Here is a 22,178-nt window from a genome sequence, read left to right on the forward strand (position 1 = left end):
GAAAACACCGTTTTACGAAAAAAGAAAAATGGAGAAAGTTCTTAATTTTTTAAAAACTGAAAAAAGTCTAATAAAAAAACACTTTTTTTTAAAATGAAAAAAATGATTATAATATATAAATATATATATATGTGGATGAGGTGGATCCCGCCCACTCCAGGATCATGTTTTTCTTTTTTTTGCTCTCAAAATGATCATTTTGATCTTGTAAAAATAATAATAATAAAATCTTTTTTTTTTTTAAATAGAAATATTCAAAACAGAAAACACCATTTTATGAAAAAAGAAAACGGAAGAAACGTAAAAAAAAATGGAGAAAGTTCTTAATTTTTTAAAAACTGGAAAAAGTCTAATAAAAAAACACTTTTTTAAAAAATGATTGTGGATGAGTTGGATCCCGCCCACTCCAGGATCATGTTTTTCTTTTTTTTGCTCTCAAAATGATCATTTTGATCTTGTAAAAATAATAATAATAAAATCTTTTTTTTTTTTAAATAGAAATATTCAAAACAGAAAACACCATTTTATGAAAAAAGAAAACGGAAGAAACGTAAAAAAAAATGGAGAAAGTTCTTAATTTTTTAAAAACTGGAAAAAGTCTAATAAAAAAACACTTTTTTAAAAAATGATTGTGGATGAGTTGGATCCCGCCCACTCCAGGATCACTCCATGATGCTATTCAAGTCAAGGTCACATGATAGCCCTGCACCTTTTCGCCTTTGAAATCAAACTTGCCATTGTTGTTTTTTTACTGCCCATGGCCGCCGCAAAGGACAAACACACACACACACACACACACACACACAAACGGAGGGGCGTGTAACGCAATAGCGCTGGGAATTCCTCTTTAATTTCAATGCTACACTTGATCTGCGGGCCGCATGAGCGAGCAGCTTATTATCTATAGTGACAGGAGCTTATCAATACACGACTGGCCGCCAGGCGCACAGCCTCCCTGAAAGACAAACACTTCTTTTATGCGCCGCGTCCCCTCGGGGCACGGAACACGCCGCGCAGGCCCAGCTGACAAATTCCTCGACGGGAGACCAAAAAAAAAAAAAAATCCCTACAGTGGTCCAAGCAGAACAAAAATACATTTTAATCAGAGGAAATTGACCCGGTAACACCAACCAGGATTTTTTTGAAAGTTCATGCCCGAATGTATCATTTAGCAGCATGAAATTTGGCTGGCCTGTTTATGATGGGAAGACCCACAAAAAAAATCTGAAAGAGCTATGCCTGAAAAGACACTTTAGGCTTTGATTTCATTTTTTTCCCCCCCAAAGACGGCTTCCACCGAGAGATTCTTCAAAAATAGAGTCCCTGAAACCAGTCTCACATACCACCGTGAAATGTGGAAGACGTGTCTATCGTAAAATCTCAAGAAGTCATGCCCAAAAAAAACCAAAATCTTCAATTTTGGGTTAGAAACAGTATTTCCAGGGACAAACAACTCCAAGAGATTGTGAAAACGTTGCCCTGAGCAACATGAAATTTTGTGGGGATGTTGATCACGAGTAGAACCACCAAAACGTCTCAAGAAATAATAATGCCTGAAAACGGTACAGAAAGTCTTCTCCAGAGAAACTCCTCCAAGAGAATGTTTGGAAATCCAGCCTCGGATCCACGTTTCACTTTGCAACAAAAATTTGGTAGGCAGGGCTACCAGGAGTAGACCGAAAATAAAGTCTCAAGAAGCCACGCCAAAAAGATGCAGTAAGTCTGATATTTTGGTTCGAAGCGGATATTTATAGAACATTTGGTGGTTTCCACACGTCCTACAAAGCTGATTTCCACCGGGAGAAATGTTGAAAATTCAGCCACCGATGCCAATGTCGCAACGTGAAATTTGGCAGGCAGGTCGATCAAAAGTAGACGCACAAAAAAGTCTCATAGGAAGTCTGCCAGTGTTACATGACGAAATGGAATTTGGTCAAAATGTCTATCCGGAATAGACCCGCAAAAAAAGTTACAAAAAGACCAGCCTGACGACCACAAGAAGTCAGCCATTTTGTTTTTAAGTAGCGATTAATTTTTGGCCCTCTTCTGTGACAAAAATATCACTTTGAGTCGAGCCGCACAAAAAAAGGCTTTTCCCAAAAGACTCAAGCAAAAAGCTATTTTGGTTTGAAGCCGAGTTGCTGTTGATCAAGTGTTTTTCAAAGACAAGCACAAAAATTTTGCAAATTCAAACCTCAAAGGCCGGCTCAACTTAACATCAAATTTGGTGTGTGTATGTCTGTCATGAGTAGACCCGCAAAAAAAAGTCTCAAGAAGCCATAGAAAGGCAACCATTTCAGGCTCAATTTACATGTGTTGACTCCACTTTACTGAGGCTATTCAATGAAGCCGAACCGCCTTTGAATGTGTCGTTCTGTCCTGCTGGGAGGCAAGCTCACCTTCAGTTTCACACGCGCCCCCCCCCACCCCCCGCCTTCCCTCCCGACAAACAATGGACACCCCCTGGGGCACCCCGTGCAGGTGCGACCTGAATTGATTGAAGAATTTTTAAATGGAAAAAGTTTTTTTCCTTTTCTTTTTTTTTAAGCCGCTTCGAACCTTGTGCAAATAAAGGCGATGTTTTTCAGGGGGCAGCTTTATGTACGAGTCAAAAGTACGACAAATATGATGTCAATGTGTACAGAAGATTACAGCCCATAATGAATGAGTGACTATGATGCACACGTGGACAGTACATTACAGACGACAACATTACGTGAACATCCGATGTCAATTTCTAAATTAGAGCTTCCAGACCATGAATATGAATTTGCTGTATTGGAATGAAGCGTTTACGGGGGAGGGGGGTAGAGGGCGCGGGGGCGCTGCACTGAGGCAACAGTTGAACTGACAGCTGTAATTTCAAACCGGCTTGTTGAAAGGCGGCGGGACAAAAGTATGACGAATGACACGAAGCGGCAACAATGGCAGTGTCCTCGGAGGCGAGGAATGACAATTATTGTGCCTCAAAGTCGTCCTTTGTGGACACTCAAACGGGGGCTTCATCCGGCTGTCAGTCCCGAGACTGACGGATGGACTGGCCACTCGACATGATCGGCGGTTGGAGTTTGCAGCACCCGCTACAGGTGATGTGTCAAAATGGAAAAGGAAAAGAAATTGGTTTAAAAAAAAAAAATGGAGGAAAATGATTTGAAAAATTAAAACATAATGCTAAAAATAAAATCAACAACACTGAAAAATTAAAAAAAATGATAAGACGTTACATAATTTAAAAAATAGTAAATTGTGAAAAAAAATTAAAATTGTAAAAACGTGTGGAAAAAGTGAAAATTGAAAAAAAAATTGACAATATATTTTGAAAATTAAAATAAAAATTGTAAACATTTGTAAAAAAAAAAAAAAAATTAAGAAAATTTGAAAAAACATATCGGATGAAACCAACCCATTTTCCATTGATGATTGAGAAAGGATGCAAAAAAAAAACTTGTCTTTGGTCTTGAAAGATCACCGAAAATGAAACTCGAAAACGGTTGGAAGCAAAATGAACCAAATATGACACCAACAGTACAGTGGAGATCATCGATATGAAAGAAAAACTGAACAATCCACACAAGTCAGATAAAATCTGCAGTGATTGGCATCTTGCACAACAGAAACGGGTGAAGAAAAGTGACTCAAAATAGTCCACGCATTGAACTAATAATACATAGATACAGATAATAAAAATCACCTTGCCGAATAAATATGATTTTTTATTTTTTTAATCGGCCAGGCTGAAGGAAATCACCTGCCGAGTTAACAGCTACGCTCGACGTGCGTCAGGAAATCTCCCGCCACCCGGGAATATTTCCGGAATGTGCAGCAGCGCACACCAATAAGAGGCGGGCCACCTCCAATGTCCTGCGGGCAAGTCCTTGTCCCAACAGCAGCTTTCCAATGTTGTTACTTGCCACCTCCCAAATATGCGACTCCCCCCGCCTCTCCTGCCCGACATTCTGTCCGGGGCTTTACCTCCACTTGGACGCGTCGCGGGCATCCCGGCACGCCGCTGCCGCAAGCGTTTCCTTTAACAGAACGGGAAGTTGGCGACTGCGAGGTGACGCCACCTCCCCCTGAAGGCACTCCAATGCTAAGTTTGCGCCGCGAAAACGGACTTGAGCCGTCACATTGTGTGTGGAATCAAAATCACCATGTCGACCGCAAAATAAAAGCGACACTCTTCCCGCGCGCTTGCTCAACGATAAAACTCAATTTTCCTGAAACTTATCATTCAATTTTAAAAATTATTAGTGCGTTAAAATGGCCCCTTCCCAGCTGATTTAACATTCAGCAAAAACTAGGATGATCTTGACATGTTTCCTTTTTGCACGCTTCTTCTTTCAAATGTACACAGCGGCGAACAATGGGTGCCATCTAGTGGCCCAAAGTGGAATCACACCGAAAATAAAACCACATGAGTTTTGCATATATCTGCAAATCTGGAAACCACAACGGAGGGTGGTTTACTGTAGCTGGGGAGGGGCAACTCATGCAGCGCCCCCCCCCCAAAAAAAAACAAACGGTGAAATACAGTATCTCAACAACTCAGTGCTACATAGTTGAAACTGTCAAAAGTTAAACCAAAACTTCAAAAAAATTCACGAGACAATTAGAATGTGAGCGTACTCACCGTCATTTTCCCAGCGCGGTTGGCTTCCTCGCGCTGGGCTAGCTCCTTCAGGAAGTTGTCCCGGATGTCACATCCCGAGCTCGCCAGTGTCCTTGAAGAAGTACAAAGTAGTTAGCATGTTGGAACGAGCAGTTGAACAGCAGCTGACGCAGCATTTGGTTCGTCGCTCAATGTGAACGTTATAAATCAACACTTGCGTGTTTGTAATCATGACGTGCTAGCATGTTTTTTAGCATTCGCGCGACAGCGGCTACTGCGCGAGGTAGAAGGCGAGCTGCCGCTACACAGTTACGATAGTTCGCACAATATTTCTTGTGATTTGGGTGGTTTGTTTATCATTAGACATCTTGGATCAATAACATTTCGACAGGAACAGATTATTGTTGAATCTTGTACATTTCTCCCTCCACCTTCCAACAAAAACAAGCAATCAAACTACTTTGCGATTTATTTGCGTGTTGGGAGTCTCATGCTGGTTACCAAAAAAAATTTTGAAGGAAAAAAGTGCAGTGGTAGCAAATAGTTGCAAGGCTGCATGCGTACGCCATCTTGTTGCGGGTCAGGCGGGGGTGGGCAGGGGGTGCACCAGGTGGTGCTCCAGCGGCCCCAAAGTAAACACAGGTGTTGAGGAGGCAAGGTGGCGGGGGGGGGGGGGGGGGGGGGGACTTCTAAAGTCACGGCCAGTGAACGGCACCGGTGCAAAACACCCCCTTTTTGCTTCTTTTTTTAAAAACACAGGCTCATGTTGACATTGCTCGGTTGTTATTAGCATTATTAGCGGCTAACGACTTGCTAATTAGCTTGCGCCGCAACGCCGTCAAAGCAGATGGCCCGTGAAATTATTACGGAGGGGGCGGGGGAAGTAGGCTACAGTCAACGCCATCCGCTTGACGTGGCACAAAAGTGCCGCTGCTGTTCAGCTCGAGGCCTGTCGGCGTCACTAGTGAGACTTTTCAACCGTTGCAGAATGAACCGAGAAGAAGACGACAGAGCACAACCCAGCCTGCGTCACAGATGTGATCTTTGCGGTTTTGCGCCTCGTCAGCTCGTTATCTAGCGACACCCGATTTCATTTAGAGCCCGATTTAAAAAAAAAAAACTCCCCCCCACCCCCCGTCACCCCCCACTCCTTGGCCCTTAAACGGCAACACTTGAAACCCAATAAAAACAACAAGGTGGCAATAATTACGCACGGCGTCAATCAGTCAGACTCCATCAGCAGCACTTGAAAGACAAAACGCAGAAGAGGCCGCTCGTCCGTTATAAAGATGTGGAAACCGCTTCCTGCCCTTCATCCAGACCACTGAGGCCGGCGAGGGATTGCGGGGGCGCGCGGGCTGGGGGGGGGGGGGGGGGGCATCAGATTTTGGGAACCATAAAAATAATCCCTGCTAAATCACTACAGAAAAAGAGGGGGGGGGGGGGAGAAATGGAGAAGGACAAGTGGAAACATGACAAAGAAGCTTGAAGAAACACAGATGGAAGAATCTTGCCGAGCGTTCAACATGGTCTTGTCCATCATGAGGAATCTGCTTGGGGGGGGAGCCTGGCCAGATTTTCAGACTGCGGAGGAACGGCTCCAGTTGAGCCCTAGCGAATGGATTCGGGGTCACAATGTGGATTTTGCGTCAGTCATGTCATGATTACACTTTGACTTCCACAGTGGACTAACTACACGGGTGCCTGTTTTACTGCCCCTTCTCCTCCTCCTCCTCCTCCTCCTCCTCTAGAGGTGGGCCCGGTGAGGCCCAAAGGATTCCACATCCACCGAATGGAACAGGATTGGTGGAGGACAGCTTCCCCAGAGGCATCGCTGTGTAGGAAAGATAGACTGATTGCACTAGGGCCTGTTTGAATGCTGCGTCCCCCCCCCACCCCCCCCCCCCCCGCCTGAACCCGCTGCTTTGGTGAACATTGCAATCGGCCAATCGAGAGACCCAAACAAACAACTGTTTCAGCAAAATCAATTAAAACAAAACAGATGACCAAAGCACACAGGCAAGCAACCAAACCTTGTGGTGTGGACTCACGGGCGAGTCGTGATGGAAACCCTCGAAACCACACCAGCGAGCCGAAAAGTGAGGAAGGGGCTAAAAGTTCATTGAATCAATCATTGATATGTCAGACTGCAACAGTATTTTGTCAACGACTGCCGAGGAGGACTCACTAGATGAGAAAAGTTTTTGGAGCTTTTGTATCGGTGGCTGGTATCGGCAGCGTCCGCGAGAGCCCGATACCGATACCGATACCGATACTCATTGTGCCGCGTTTGAAAATCCCATCTCGGGCTTGAAACCCGATTTTGAAACTCCAATCCTGGCAACAGAGCCTCATTCGAAACGCTTAGCTTTGTCCAAAACCTGAACCTAGCTTAAAACCCCTTCTTGAAATCCTTTCACCAGAAACGTCAGTCGATTATCCCGCCAAAATAAGAAGAAAAATGGCAGCTGCCGTCAGCCTTCTCCGTAGCCGTGGCGACGGCTGGCGATCGCAAACATACACTCGTTTACAGCGACCTGTCGAAAGGACGTGATTATCCCATCGCATGTAGCGGCCCGCCGTACACAATTTCCATGACACAGCAAAAAAGCTGCACGGGAGGGGCGGGGGGGGGGAAGAAATGCGAAACGTCAGTCACGCTAGGTGGTCTCCAGGTTGAACGTGCCTGGATAAAAAGGCGATGGTATTTATTTAATTCCAGCTCCATTTCGGGCTCCCATCCCAAGTCGAAGCAGCGGATTCCCGTCGTAGCGCAGCCCCCCCCCCCCCCCCCGCTCCTTTTTTTTTTTTTTTTTTGCTAACCAAATAAGCACACGACGACGACTAAGCATCCCATTCATTCCCTGCTATTGAATTTCACTGCCCTGGAAGCTTCTTTGTTTTGTCTTTTTTTTTTTCCTTCTTCTTCTTCATCCACTCTTTAGCGTGCGAGGGGGGGGGGGGGAGAAGTGCATCGTCCTTGAGAGGAGAGAAGAGGAGAGCGGGCCAACGCCGGGGCAACGTCTCCACTCCCCCGCGTATTTTATTACCACAGGTGCAAGGGGTAAAAGAGGGAGGGAGAAGGGGGTGCGGGGGGGGGGGGGCGCACGCATTGATCAGATGCACGCTACGGGCCGGGCTTAATTGAAAACAGCTCTATTTATACACCTGCAGGCACTAAAGGTCTCCGGGAGAGCACGATGGATGGAAAGGGGGGGGGGGGGGAGGAGAAGGGGGGGGGGGCAGAGGAAAAAAAAAACTGTGACAGAATGGTGAGAAAAGACACCAGGCTGGAAGGTGAAAGACGTTCCCCGAACAGCAGGGCGGAGGAGGGCGAGGAGGTGGAGGGCGAGGGGGGTCGGGGGGGGGGGGGGGGGCTTTGGTGTTCGCAGGTGCAAAAGGCTTGACGACAACAACAACAAGAACAACGTGGAGCCATCAGGAAAAAGTTCTCTTTGTGTTGGAGCGCTTCGTGATCCATTGGCAGGTGCTACGAGGGAGCTTTGCCGGAAGGACAATCATTTTTATTTTATTTTATTTTTTAAAACAGCAGTGGTTCCTGGTGAGTCATGTAGAACTTTATTGTGAAATTTCCTCCCTCTTAAACAGACAACAAGAGCAACCGCATGTGCCCCGCGCCACCATCAAAAGAAAAGATAACATAAAATAATACAAGACAACACATGTTGAAACGACATGTTGCCGCTTTTAGAGTGCCTTGTTGTCAGCTCCAAGTGCCCGCGCGCCACTGCGAGGAAGGCAAAAGCGTGTCACGCAAACTAACTAAGCAACCGGTCGCCCGTTTTATTGACTGACTCAACTATTGACGAAAGGGCGGCCCGGTAGTCCAGTGGTTAGCACGTCGGCTTCACAGTGCAGAGGTACCGGGTTCGATTCCAGCTCCGACCTTCCCGTGTGGAGTTTGCATGTTCTCCCCGGGCCTGTGTGGGTTTTCTCCGGGTGCTCCGGAGAAAACCCAAAAGTTGTCCATGGACGAACCAACCAATCAACAAATGGGGCACACTAAAGGCCCACAGTCCAAGAGTGTTACTGTATTTTGTATTTGCGTCAAAACCGTTTTGTCGGTTTCCTGTCATGCGACTGTATTTGGAAGCGAAAGAGTTGCGGAAACTGATACCCGGCGGCTTCCTGCATCCGCACACGCAAATAGTCAGACACAGCCACATCAAGATTTCACAGCGTGAAAGCGCTTCCAGATATGTCACGGGCGGTTTTCCGCGCGTTTAGTCACAAGCCGGATGACGCCTTCGCGTGAGAGTAAAACTCACGTGGTCCGCTTCCGGTGGTCGCGGGTCGCCGATGCGCGATGCCGCTTTGCGTTGCTCAAATTCCTGCCGACTCAGCACAGTGCCCTTGTGTCCGTGCTCCACCAGCTTGCGAGCGGACTCCTTTCTCTGGAAGAGAGTAAAATTGTCCATTTGAAGCCGTATTTAATAAAACATTCACAAAAAAATATATAATAATAATCACAACTTTCATTGATGAAAAAGATGGCGGTTTTATGAGTTTCTTTTGGGTTAACAAGCGTTACGTGCAGTGCGTTTTTGTTCCACAAGAGGCAACAGTGAGTCGCTGTGGCCTGTTCATGCCACCTCGGCTAACTAGCTGGCTAGCTAACTAGCTAATGACTCAAACACATCTCGTCTTATATATTCACCTATTTTGGGGTTATTGCAGACACGTAAAAGCCCCCCCCCCCCAAAGCCTAATCTTTTCCAAATCATTACATTTAAAGAAACCAACAAATTCTCAGCAACGTCTCTATTTGAAAAACGATTCAATATGTATCTCACAAATCCAGCTGGAACACTTAGTGTTGTCACATCATACATTTTTTTTCCCACCCCCCCCAAAAAAACATTGTTGGTTGAATGAATCCGGACTGAGTGACTTTCTAACGTTATGGAGCATTTTTTTCCCCCGCCAGTTTGATCCCCGGAGCCTGAATAAATCTTTTTACACAAATCATACATTAGAAAAAAAAATCCTGGGGGCGCTAGGGGGCGCTGGTTTTAGTTGGTTTGCAAACTACCTTTAACTTCCTTTGGTAGGTTGCAGGCTTATATAGACACAATTAATAATTAGTAATTAATTACATTCTTGCTGCTGGAGGCTGTAAATTTCCCCATTGTGGGACGAATAAAGGATATCTTATCTTATCTTATCTTAAATTTTGTGTAGGCCTTCAAAAATGGGTTAAATGGTCAAAAATGTAAGGGAAAAAATGGCTGGCATTAAATGAGTTAAACGCCCATGTCTTTGAGGTGATTGCTCCGGTTGCAAACGTTTTTTTTTGGGGGGGGGGGGGGGAGCATTCTGACATTTTTGGCTAATTTCTGAAACGTGTTAAACACACTCTGGGCTTGTTTGTTTTCCACAATACACGGACTAATAGCGCTATTTTTTCCCCACAAACTGTACTTTCAAACCCTGAACGGAGCGCTTTGTTTGCCTTTCCGTGCAGGTGCTCTGGGGGGGGCCGAAGCGTCATTGACGTCGGCGCCCAAACTGCACACCGAGCTGTCAGTTTGACTGCTGCGGCCTGTCAGCTTGCTGCTCCCATCCGGAAAGCCCGTATCCCACCCCGCCCTCCCACCCCCAAAACTGCTCTTTTGATGCGGCCCAGCAGAAACGATCCCTTAGTCCCAAAGTTGGCCCCGAACCCGCTTCCCCTTTATGCTGGATGCCTACCCGCAACATCCATCCTGGCGCAGCCGAGGTGATGACTTTGTAACGTGACCTCTCCCGCCGATCTGAAAAGCCCCAAAGAGCGGCGGCCAGGAAAAACAGGTCAGAGGCGGTCGGGCCGACGTATCAGAGGCGGCCATTCGTCGGCGTGGTGGTGACCCGGCCGACCCGAGCCAGTTAAACAGTGATTGACGACAGCTGATTAGCAGGTCAGATAGGGCCGGTTTGGTGCCCAGTGTGGACACAGGTGTTCCAACAAAGCCCGCCAGGACATCATTGACGCGTGCGCCATCTCGTGGCAGTGGAGATAAATGCACCACAGAGGAGCCGTTCGCTGCCGTTCTGTTGCAATCGGACAATTGCTCCCTCTAGCGTTTAATCGGAAGATGACATCGACAAAACGGTCTCGCGTTGCCAGAGTCGGTTGACAATCGGGGGGGATTTTACAGCTGCCTCCAAATCTGTAGCGTCTAACCACTACAGCGTGTCCTATTAAAATCATTCCACCATCTTCTGTAACTTTTGTTCAATAAGGCTTACTTTATACGATAATTATATGTTTAAAAACTCTCGGAAAGTTATGTTCACAGTTCATACCCAAGGATGGACGCAGAAGCTATTAGGCAACAAGCAGCTGTAGCTGACCTGAAAATGTTTTTTTTTTAATAAAAGGCTCATGTGTGAGCATTACAGCCCGAATTTAAGCGTGTCTTTTCAGAAAACTTCACTTTTCATTTTATCGGCAGAAGGTGTATGCATCGTGAGATAGATATTACAAAATGTGACTTCATCCCGCAGTTTAGCGAACGCAGTTTGGTTTAGGCGAGCAAACCAACATTAAAAACAGAAACACACGCGACTCACCGTGAGAAAAAGCAAATCCATCGGCGTCACCTTGGAGTCCAAATATTCTTCGTAGTCCTTAAAGGAGCTCACCGGCTTTTGAAAATGATCACTTGTGTTTGACTCCATTTCCCGGTGTGTGTTGTACAATTGCCATGGCAATCACTTTCCCTTTTTTTTTTTACGACACTTTACGGCTTACCGGAAGCAGAAGTTTGGATTCACCTGGCCCAATCAGGAGGCCCGGTCGAGAATGCAAAGTTTTCAAAACAGACAATCCAAATATGGGGTTCCTATCAATGTATGTAAACAATTAGGTCAGACCTATGTTTCATTTGACTGTTATTACATCTATTTTTGATATAGTTGCACTGTGAACTTTAATTGTGGTGTGAAATACTGAACAACTGTGACCAATAGCATGAATCCAGGCCTACACAAATGTAAAAAATATTATTCTAATGTACATAATGTTGCTTTTCTCAGGAAAATTATGTCTGTATTCTTGTGATATTTTAATTTTCTTTAAAAAAAATCTGAATTGATTCTTATTAAAATGGGAGTGTTTTTCTTTAAAAAGTTGAATAATCTTTTAATACTATGACTTTTTTCTTTTGAAACTGAAAATGTACTCTTGTAATATTACATTTTTTTTAATCTCTCAAAATGACAATCTTATTTTTGTAATATTACAATTTACAGCAGCCAAATATTTTTGATCCATGCTGTATTTGTTTACGATATTGTGCAATACGAACTTTTGGGGGTTTGACCTTGGGGTTGTTCAACTGCTGGTTAAGTAGATGAGCAAAAGGCGAATTTTCCATGTGGCGGTGGCCACCCAAATCCTGGATTTGTGTTTTTTTATGAAAGTCGTCACACCTCATTTAGGCCAGCTGTTGATTGTTCTGTGGGAAGCGTTTCCATCTTGATGCTCTCAATTATTCTTTTTTTTTTCTGGGGTTGATTTTATCGCAAAGGTCTCAGCCACAACGAATAAGAAAAGTAAAGGCTTTCGTCAACATCATCTGAATGTTTTTATTTATAAAACATGAGTACAAAAAAAAAATTTTCACATGCAGTTATGTGTCGACATCATGGCAGTGAGATTTTCACTTTGAAAATATAAAAGCTCTAAAAAGGTTGTTTACCTTCTTTCAGGCACATTTTTCTTGGTATTTGATTTGATTTTTTTTTTAATTTGACTTTTTATTTGGTCTCCCATAGCATTATCTGGACCAAATGAAGAGAAAAAAAATCATGCATTGGTAAGAATATTGTCATTATTTTACAGTCCTATTAAAAATATATTTTTTTTTGTGAAGGAAAAAAAAGTTGTTTTTAATTATCCCTTTCATGCACCAATATTGACAACCTGATTTGAGCTGAATGGCAAATGCATATTTTATGTACTGAAAAATCTCAATTATAGTTCTGTAATAGTCAGCCATTTTTTTTTTTCAAAAATATGAAATAATCGGAGAAAATATGTATTATTAATCATATATTTTTTTCTATCCCAAAAATATAAAATAATAGAAGAAAATATTTGTAGATAATAATAATAATATAGTTATGAGTTATATAGTTATATCGGGGGGGGTTCTCTCAAAGCAAAAATCCTTTTTAACATTTTCGGGAGGGGGTGATGTAGCGAGTAAGTTTGATTTTGAAGATGGGAGGTTTTCCTTATAGGATTTACATTTTTTTTTTTTATGTCTTGGACCCATTTTTACAATGGCAGTTAGTTTCCCGAATTGCAACAAAACAGTCCACCCCCCCCCCCCCATAGCTACCATTTCCATATCGGAGAGCGTCACAAAACTTGGCAAGCGTCGACACATCAGTCCTCGTCACAAACCAAAGACATTTTGAGCTTGACGATGTCGGGAATGCCGTGAAGTTTTTCTGAAGCACCGCGTTCTATCCAAAGCGATATTTGGGCCAGTACTTGACCTTTTTGGGTCGTGTCCCCACCTGGACCTTGGCTTTGGGCAACGGCGGGTCGGGCGGCGTTTTTTTCCGCTCGTCACCTTTCCCGTCCGTGACGGCGAATCCCCGCTCGCCGCGTCCGTAGCCGTCGTCGTCATCGTCGTCGAGTCTGGGCAGGAAGTGCGTGGAAACGTGCTGGGCTTTGACCCGCGGGCCGGAGCCCATCTTGGCTTTGCCTCGCTTGTTGAGGGCCACGAACCACTGGCGGCCGGTCCTGCGGTTCCAGTGGAGCGCCGAGGCGTACGTGTTGTAGCTGTTTTCCTGGAAACGCTCGCGGAACTTGCAGTCGTCCGTAAATGACGTCTAGATCAAATCGCAGCCAATGAGAGGAATAGAATCATCATGTTTTTAAGGGGAAAAATAAATCACAACAATGTCACTTTTGGGGGGCAGGCTAAACTTTAAAAGATTAACCTGGCTTTTTAAAATTAATTTATTATTTTTTTAGGTTTAACCTTGTTCGATTAGGACTTTTCATTCCCCATATATTCCTTTTATTTCTCATCCTCACGTACATTTGTGTCTCGTTTTCACGCCATCTCCAAGGCAAACTCGTGCTAGCTTCCCGTTTGCTAAGCGCTACGAAGTCAGGCAAAGACCACGTCCACGATCGCCACATTTACGAGGGAGCTCTGGAAGCTACCCGACACTCTCGCAAACATTTCCCTCCTAATTAACCCGCATTAGGCAAATTATCCCCAATCGTAAACAGAAGCTAATTGCGCGCCCTCAGCGTGCTAACCGCTAACACAAACCGCTAGAATCATCCCGCCGCGCGCTCGTGTTTGCTATTTGTTTGGAGGCTAAAAATAGCTCCGGTGGGAACCAAACCAAACCGTGGGTGTTCTTGCCGTTTTGGTGCCGGAGGTTGCGAAACAAAACAAACGTTTGCCGCTCACGCGCAGCCAAGCGGAAACTGAAGCCCCGGCGGCGGCGGAGAAACATGGCCGACGATATTACAGCGTTAAAGTCGCAGTTAGTTAGTTTATAAATAAATACATGAATGAATACATTATACATAAATAATAAATTATATAAATATATAAATTATAAATTATTTATGTTCACCTGCAATGACCGGAAAATGTCTTTTTTTTTTAAAGTAAAGGACAAAGTCAAGCTGTCAAAAAAGATTAAATTGGAGCATTCACAACAAAATGTGACGACATTTTAGTTGAATTGAGAGCGAGAGAGAAAGTTTGTTTTTTACACAAGAAAAATATATTTTTTTTAGTTATAATGAATGTTTTTTTTTTTTAATCATAGCCTTAAAATGAGTTTTAGGGAGAAAATAATCCAGTTTAAGAAAAATTTAATTTTTATAAATTAGAAGAGAAATGTCACATTTTTGACTGCGGTAAAAAAATAAAAATTCCATGAAAGTTGTCCGAGTTGCCGTCCAAATTCCCTTTTGTTTTCAACACTACCGATGACGTTGAATCGGTAAACCACTTGAATTCATGTCAATTTGTGACCAGACCTTTGAAGTGGCCGCCGGGCTCCCGGCTGACGGGATTTGCTGCTATAAAAGCGGGATGCTCGTAAGGGCTCCCGGGGGGGCCTCCCCTCTAATCGTCTTTACTCGCTGTGTATTGACTTCCATTATAGCCGCGCCTTATCAAACATCCCAGACAGGCTTTAATCTTCCTTGCCCGCAAATACAAGCTAGCTGGGGGACCGCTCGCCCGACCGTATTCCCGCCGCTATGCTATGCTAAGCCACGCTAAGCTACGTTACGCTACACCAGGTTTGAAGCCAAATATAGAATCGTAAACTTTCATCAATTGCGCTTTTAAAAACACTTTTCTTGAATTTGCTGGCGTGTTGCTAAAATGTGGCTTTAAGCCCGGGTAACACTTGCAGAGCAGGATTAGGGTTCCAAAATAGGGTTTCAAGCCATAAACAGCACACTAGCAATCAATGTTTTTCCAGCAAATAACGGAGGTCAGGCTCCAAAATAAAAATGCAAATTCGCTTAATGCCAAAAGCGAGAATATCTGAGCGGAGGTTGCTGTAACTAGCCGACGTAGCATGTTAGCGTAGCATTGTGATAGCACTCACAGTGGCATGGAGGCGTCCTTTCTTATTCATGGCCAGGAATCTGTCACTGTACACTCCTCGGATGCCAATCACGCCCTGGGACACGGCAAACAGCTCCAGAACACCTGCAATCACAAACGATTGCAAAAAAGTCACATGACTATTTTTTTATGATTGTTATTTATTTATTTCTAGGATTAGAGACAAAATGCCACTAGATGACAATCTTCTCGTTGAGATTTCTTTCTTTCTTTTTTTGCCTAAAATTAATTAAATTTTAAAAATTAATAAATTAAAATTTAATTTCGGTGGCAGCCTCCAATATTGTAAAAATCAAAGCGCCATACTGCTAACTTGCCCATCATTGGTGAATGGTTTTTTTTTAGGGTTTAAAACAAATGTTATGGTTTCAAAGCAGGGTTCGGGCTTCAAAGGATTTCAAGACTGGATTAGCTGTTTGAAAAAGTGCCGTTTAAAATGTTGCGTTTTCAAGGCAAAGTTAAGCCTTGAAAGTCGGCCTCAAGCCCAAATGAGCTCTTCGTGAAGAGGGGAGGGTTTCAAATCAGGGTTTCAAGGCGGGGTTCAAAAAAACTTAATTAGTGCTTCAAAGAAAGGGTTAGGGTTTCAAAGGAGCGTTTGGGCTTCAAAGTAAGGTTTCAAACCTGGAATAGTGGCTGGAAAAGGATTAGGGTTTCCAAACAGGGCTCAAGCCTCAAAGTGGGGTTTCTGAGCCTTGGGGTTTCGGGACATAGTCAGGTGTCGTGCTGCAAGCTGTGATTGCTGTTCCAAAGTATGGTTTTCGGACAGAATTCAAGAGATTCAAACCATTTGGATTCCATTTTTTTTTTTTTTTTTTGCGTTTTAAAGTCATGGCGGATGTTAAGTCTCGGTCCTCGAGACTGGATTCCGGTGAGTTCCGAACTTGGGTCGGAATTGAAAAAATCGAACCCCCACTTTGAAGTTAGTCTCGTCAGTGGGCTCCCAAGTGTGAAGTACGTTTCGCCTCATGCAAGGGAACAAAACAAAACAAAAGACGAGGTGTTGCGCATGTCACGCCAACGGTTGCGCGTAACGCGCAAGCGACGCGCGCGTCCACTCACTCAGACGGTCGGCCTCGTGGCTGCCGTTGACTCTGCCGTCCGGGTGGATCTGGAGGTGGAAGCCGATGCCCACCCTGCAGTAGAGCCGGCAAGTCCTGCGCCCCGAACGGCTCTCCTCCTCGTCGTCCTCGTCCTCCTCCCTCCGCCGCCGCCGCTGCTCCTCCTCCGCCTCTTGGCCCGCCGCCGCCGCCGCGGCCGGGCCACGCGCCGCGGCCACCAAGTGCGCGACGGTGAGCAGGTACAACAGCGGGACGTTCATGCTCGACCACCCGCCAGTCGAAGCCCTCCGCATTACCCGGCTGAAATCCTACACGCGCGCGCGCGCGCGTTCGCCCGCGGGCGCGCACGCACACTTGCCGAGCCGTCAGCGGATATTTATACCGCTGATGATCTCACCGCTCCGGGCATGCCTCCGAACGCGACCGCCGCCGGCGGCCGCCGGAGCGCCGCGTGTGCAAAGCCTCCCGCGCGCCGGGCCGGGCGCACGGGGGTCGACGAGACCCTGCGTGCGCGTCGCTCTCCAGTTCATCCGTGTGACGTGTTTACTGTCAGTTGAACGCTGCACCGCTGCGTAATTTCAGGCGCGGGGCACTTCTCAGAAAAAAAAAAAAACTTCTTGACTTGACTGAAAGCTTTCAGAGATTGCGCAATGGACGCATGGACGAGAAACAACCTTACAAAAGTTCGCTTCAAATCCCAGGAAACAAAAATCTTCAAGCATTCCTCAGTCCTGAACTGGCGTAATGACGTCATGGTCACGTGGTTACACGGACTACATGCAACGCCGATGGGAACCTGTGATTGTCATTTCGAGGCAACTGCACACCTTTCTCACCCTCTCGGCGCCGGTGATGTCACACGGCCCGAACCACACACACACACACACACACACACACACACACGCACACACACGTTATATTTCCACACGCTTTCCTTTATTTCCACCCAATCTGCAAACTGGACACCACACCATTCCCCCTTCCCTGACGGTTTCAGGAGCACGACTGAGGGTGCCCACTCAGTTGTTCTTCCATGCTTTGACGCATACGTTGACACACACACACACACACACACACACACACTATTTTCAGGAATCTTTCCCAGGGTTCACATTTTCAAATGCAACATCCCGAAAAAATAATCTGCCATCACATTTTTTTTTGAACAGGCCCTTAGGCTACTCATGTTTTCCTTGGGGGGGGGGGGGTACCTGGTGTCCTGGAGCAGCGCGTTGGTGACCCCTGATATCAGGTGTTGCGATGTGATGTTTTGCACAGGTGTGATCCTAGTTTGGCCGTCATGCGCACATCTCATGTTGCTCACGTTGAATGCTCGGCGTTTGTGTGAATGCTCGGACGCGTGGAAGACGAGAGGGAACGTTGTTGAGCGGGTAGCACGCGTCGCAGGTGTGAAGCGGTTCATAAAAAGAACGTGACAAAGCACACGGAGCGACGGCTCGCATGAAAGCCGGCGACGAATGCTTTCCCGATCCGCCGTTGCTTACCCAATCTGACTTGATATGATGACGTAATCTCCTCAAAACTCGATTTTGTCGTTTCCTTAGGAAACCAAAAACCATCCTGCAGTGTCACAAGTTCTTCAAAGCGGGTCTTTCACTGTTGTCAGACAAGTTTCAATCCCCCCCCCCCCTGCGCTGGATTACAAAGCTAAACTAATTGTCCGCGGCCAGCTGAGCTTGGGTCGGGCTGGGTCGGCATCGCCCGCTATGTAAACAGCGAGCCACTGTTCCGAATGTAGCGCCATTCCGCTAGCCCCCAGGCTAATCCCACCCCGGTCATGTAAACAAGAAGGGGCGTCCCCGCTTGAGCCCGTCTTTTAACACCCCCCCGCTGGCCGGTTTTGCATCCGAGACTTTTTGGGTGTTGCAGGAGGCTCATGTCGGGTAGAGTCTCAGGAAGAACTTGGGGGAATCTTGTCCAATCACATGAAATTGATCGAGCGGCTCGTAGCATCCCCCCCCCCCCCCCGCTCTGTCTTTGTCACATAGCGTGGTGGTGGTGGTGGACCCCAAAAAGCAGGCAGGGGGGGGGAGGAGCAGGGTGTATTGATAAAACACTGAGTGTTCGGGCAGGAGTCCTTTTATACAACTCATAATGACATAATGACCAACAGGTGCGCAACTGCAGTGGGAACCCTACAGTGCCACCTGTTGGTCCCAAACCAAATCATGACAGTTCAGGCTAGAAATAGAACATAGTGCATTTCTATCAATTATAAAAAGCATCCCGTTAAACCCGAAACATCCCCCCCCCTGACCTCCGACCCCACACACCTTAAATTTACTCATCATTCACCCAGAGTGTGTTTTGCTGATTCAAAGGTCTCTTCAACAAAAATCAAATTCTGACAACAAATTGTATCACATTACGAAGCCAAGCGTCTCCCCCACCCAAAGTCTACCCCCCCCCCCAGATTTTGTGATATAAAAATATGACTCCCAACCCAACTTCGATAAACCACCATCCGCGCTCACACTCACAGCTAGGGACAATTGAAAGTGATCAATCAGCCGGCCATGCGTGTTTTGGGAATGTGGGAGGAAACCGGCGCACCCGGTGAAAACCCACGCCGGCACGGGGAGAACCCGCTAACTCAGCACAGGAAGGCCCGACCGAGCTCAGAAATGAACCCGTTTGAAATGAATTAGGCAGTCAAATGTTGCCATTTTGATCCATCTCAAAAGGGGCGGCCATTTTGTCACTTGCCGTCCACTGAAAATGACATCACATTTGCTCGGCGCTCAGGTAACGACCAAACGCCACTCAGCTGGTTTCTGAGTTTTGTCATGTGACATTCGCCAGCTGAACAACAACAAATGCTCATCGCAAAAAAAATGACTTTCATACGATGACATCACGATCGGCCAGCATGACAGTATTGTGTGACATTAGCGTGACGTCGTAGCACAACAACGTATTTTATTGTAAAAACAGGACCAACATAGCAGGACGCTTCATCGTGTGTGTGTGTGTTGTCGCAGGTGTTGTATTTTTGGGTCTGGCAACCTGCTGGAGTGGAGACGTTAGGCCGCGTCAGCACAGTGGGTGGTAGTGGGGGGGGAGGCAGGGGGGTAAAAATGTAGCGTGAGCGGCCAGGGCCAGGGGCCAAATGGAAGTGCCAGCTTAGCACAGATAGAACGTGTCCTCGCGTTGGCGTGCCGAGGACGGACCATGACACAAGCCACAAAGCACGAGGTCACCAAATATCACCCGGCCATGCGTGCTTGTTTGTGGGTGCGTCGACTTGAGGTTGCCACTTGGGAGAGATTGTGTGTATGCATGTGAGCGTGCATATGTAATTGCATGTGGAAGGTCAGTAAAAATATATATATATACCATATATATATATGGTATAAGCCAGGGGTGTCCAAACTTTTTGCCAAGGGGGCCATATTTTATGTGGTAAAATGTCGGGGGGCCGACCTTGGCTGGCATTCTTTACATTGAACAACAATATTGTTCAACAAATTTTAGTAAGCAAGTCTGTTTCACATTTCCATTTTTATTTTAATTTCAACAATATTAAGAATTTATTTTGGTTCATTTGAAACAGGTATATCACATGCAACTGCTTATTCACTTGACTTTTTCTTAAACAGAAGTCTCCTGAGTGCAAATTGATTGATTTGAAACATAAGATGTATCACCATGACTTTTCAATAGTCACAAAACCTTTGACTCGAACAACAGGGAAATGAACAAGCAATACACATATCCACAACTGGAAAGGATCATTTGAAATATGACATATCAGTCAATATAAACACGCAGTAATGTCTTGTTAACTCGTGAGTGATGCCCTCTAGTGTCTAAATGCTATTACTCATTTAGTGAATGCTATTACTCATTTAGCCACTAGAGGGAAGCAGTACTCCATGAAACATCACTCACCAGTCTACGAGACCTCAGTCAATGCAACACGTGTTCCATTGCGCCCAACCTGCGGGCCAGACGGCACTGATTTTATGACAGGGGCCGAGGGCCGGATGAAATTCGACCGCGGGCCGGACTTTGTGCTTATACTATAAGCACACATAAATTATAAATGCCTAAATTATACCAACTTGCACATACTAGTTTGTATATTGACTGTATTTCCTTTATCTTCCGCATGAGGGCGCTGCTGATCTGTTTTTCCACTCCTTTCTTCCCCGTGCTTTGGTCGTCGCCACAACGTCGGTCACTTTGACGCCTTCTAAATGGATGAAAATGTATTTTTCTTTTCGTGTCTGAACGCTGTTATTATATAGTACGTATTAAAAAAAACGTTTATGGTGTCGTTTATCATAAGTCCAGGATGCGACCTTGCGTTTCTTTATAATGTGAAAAAATAAATTCTGTCCTCAGGCGTCAGGTTTGATTATATTGCATTTTTCGCTGTAAATAAACATGAGATTCGAAATGTTTAATGTTCCGCTGCGCAACCTGCATATTGTATTATTTTTTTTACGAATGTGTATCATAATAAAGATGTTTAATAGTGTAATAAAGACATATTTCACTCGCATAATATTTCATGATAAATGACGGTCTTTGTATGCGATTAAAAAAAAACGACTTTTTTATGATTCCTACGAATGCCTCATTTAGAGATGTTAAATGTTGGGTTACATTTTCAACGAAGAGTTCACTGTATCTTTCGACGTAAAATTACCGTACGATTAGGATCACGATTGAATGTTACATGTTTATTTTTGTATATTTAATCTTTTGTATGTATGTAATATTATATATAAATTATGAGGCCATATCATTTCGAATACATTGAGTGATGCATCATTTGTAACTATAATGACGTTGAATGAAATTTTTTCCCTCAGCATTTTTCATGAATAAAAAAACAGTTTTTTTTGTTTGTTTATTTCACGACATAAATGTCTCAAAATGCTCGAAGCGGTGGCTGTATCGTCATTACAACTAATTGTATATAATGAACCATTAGAATCGAACGTAGCATTTCTTTAATTAGTCCTGTCGCCGTGCAGTATAATTAGCTCGATAATTATGCATCAACAGGCAACAAGCATTTCCCGGTTTGCGTCATTATCATTTTAATGCTTAACGATCTGTCGCGTAATAAGTCAGAAAGAAGGTGTCATAATTAAACAGAATTCCTTTTGTGTGAAGAAAAAAAATGAAAAAAAATCCATAAATTCCTAAAGAGGAAAAAAGAGCGGAGTGCCATTTGAAAATAAAGCTATTTATTTTTTTTATTGTCATTGCATTCAACATGATTAGATCAACTGTCATACGTAGTAAATTTTCCCGGCAAACGGAAATGAAACACCGAAATCCTCCCCCCACCACCCCCCCACACGGACACAAAATATGCTTATTATCAAGATTAATATCATTATCACACTCTGTAACGTGGATAAGATTTGTCGTCGTCGTCGTGCATGCACCCACTCGCACACGTGGTGTCGATATTCGTGTAGGATAGAAAATACAACTCACTGTACATTTACACATATTTCCATTTTCTCTTAGTAGACGTGTAAGTGCTTCATAAATAGATTCATTTTAAACGGGACATTTGGGTTTTTTTGTTGTTGTTTTTTTTATAAAAAGGAGCCTTCCAGAAAAGGAGGGTGGGGGCGGCGGGGGAGGGGGTCGGGCAGGGTCGCCGTGAGGAGGGCGGTGAAGTCAGTGATGATGACGCTAAGGCAGTGGTTCTCAAATTGGAGTACCCCGACGCAACCCCGACAGTCAGCAAATTCATATGCAAGCAGCCCCCCCAAAAAAACAGACACGCTCAACGAATGACCAGAACGTCTTCCGCTAACGACCCGGGCTAAATTTAGCTCCCCATCGCAAGCTAGCAAAATTTATTTGAGCAGCATGAATTTTGGTCGACACGCCGTA

At 44.9% G+C, this 22,178-nt stretch overlaps 2 protein-coding genes across 2 annotated transcripts in view; both read right to left on the minus strand.

Annotated features, from left to right (window-relative positions):
* The window catches only part of cfap299 (cilia and flagella associated protein 299), a 38,484-nt gene extending 26,900 nt beyond the window's left edge, over positions 1–11,584 (minus strand). Inside the window, 4 exon segments of the mRNA XM_052069100.1 lie at positions 4,631–4,721; positions 8,899–8,933; positions 8,935–9,024; positions 11,183–11,584. Coding sequence (XP_051925060.1) covers positions 4,631–4,721; positions 8,899–8,933; positions 8,935–9,024; positions 11,183–11,290 — 324 coding nt within the window. The 5' untranslated portion in view covers positions 11,291–11,584.
* A 1,199-nt stretch (positions 11,585–12,783) lies between these two features.
* On the minus strand, positions 12,784–16,780 carry fgf5 (fibroblast growth factor 5). The gene is made up of 3 exons (XM_052069093.1): positions 16,294–16,780; positions 15,215–15,318; positions 12,784–13,456 (listed from the first exon to the last, which is right to left on the minus strand). Exons 1-3 carry the CDS (start codon positions 16,583–16,585, stop codon positions 13,085–13,087), a joined length of 768 nt encoding a protein of 255 aa, XP_051925053.1. The 5' UTR covers positions 16,586–16,780; the 3' UTR covers positions 12,784–13,084.
* Positions 16,781–22,178: the final 5,398 nt, after the last annotated feature.

This window comes from Hippocampus zosterae, chromosome 6, assembly GCF_025434085.1.
Source record: "Hippocampus zosterae strain Florida chromosome 6, ASM2543408v3, whole genome shotgun sequence".
Classification (NCBI taxonomy): domain Eukaryota; kingdom Metazoa; phylum Chordata; class Actinopteri; order Syngnathiformes; family Syngnathidae; genus Hippocampus; species Hippocampus zosterae.

What these genes read in the sequence shown, in the direction of transcription:
- fgf5 (XM_052069093.1), bottom strand. Translation starts at nt 16,585, where the DNA reads ATGCGGAGGGCTTCGACTGGCGGGTGGTCGAGCATGAACGTCCCGCTG. An exon ending in CCACGAGGCCGACCGTCTGA is followed by an intron (nt 15,319 to 16,293) that starts GTGAGTGGACGC and finishes TTGTGATTGCAG; the next exon opens with GTGTTCTGGAGCTGTTTGCC. An exon ending in AAGGACGCCTCCATGCCACT is followed by an intron (nt 13,457 to 15,214) that starts GTGAGTGCTATC and finishes GATTTGATCTAG; the next exon opens with ACGTCATTTACGGACGACTG.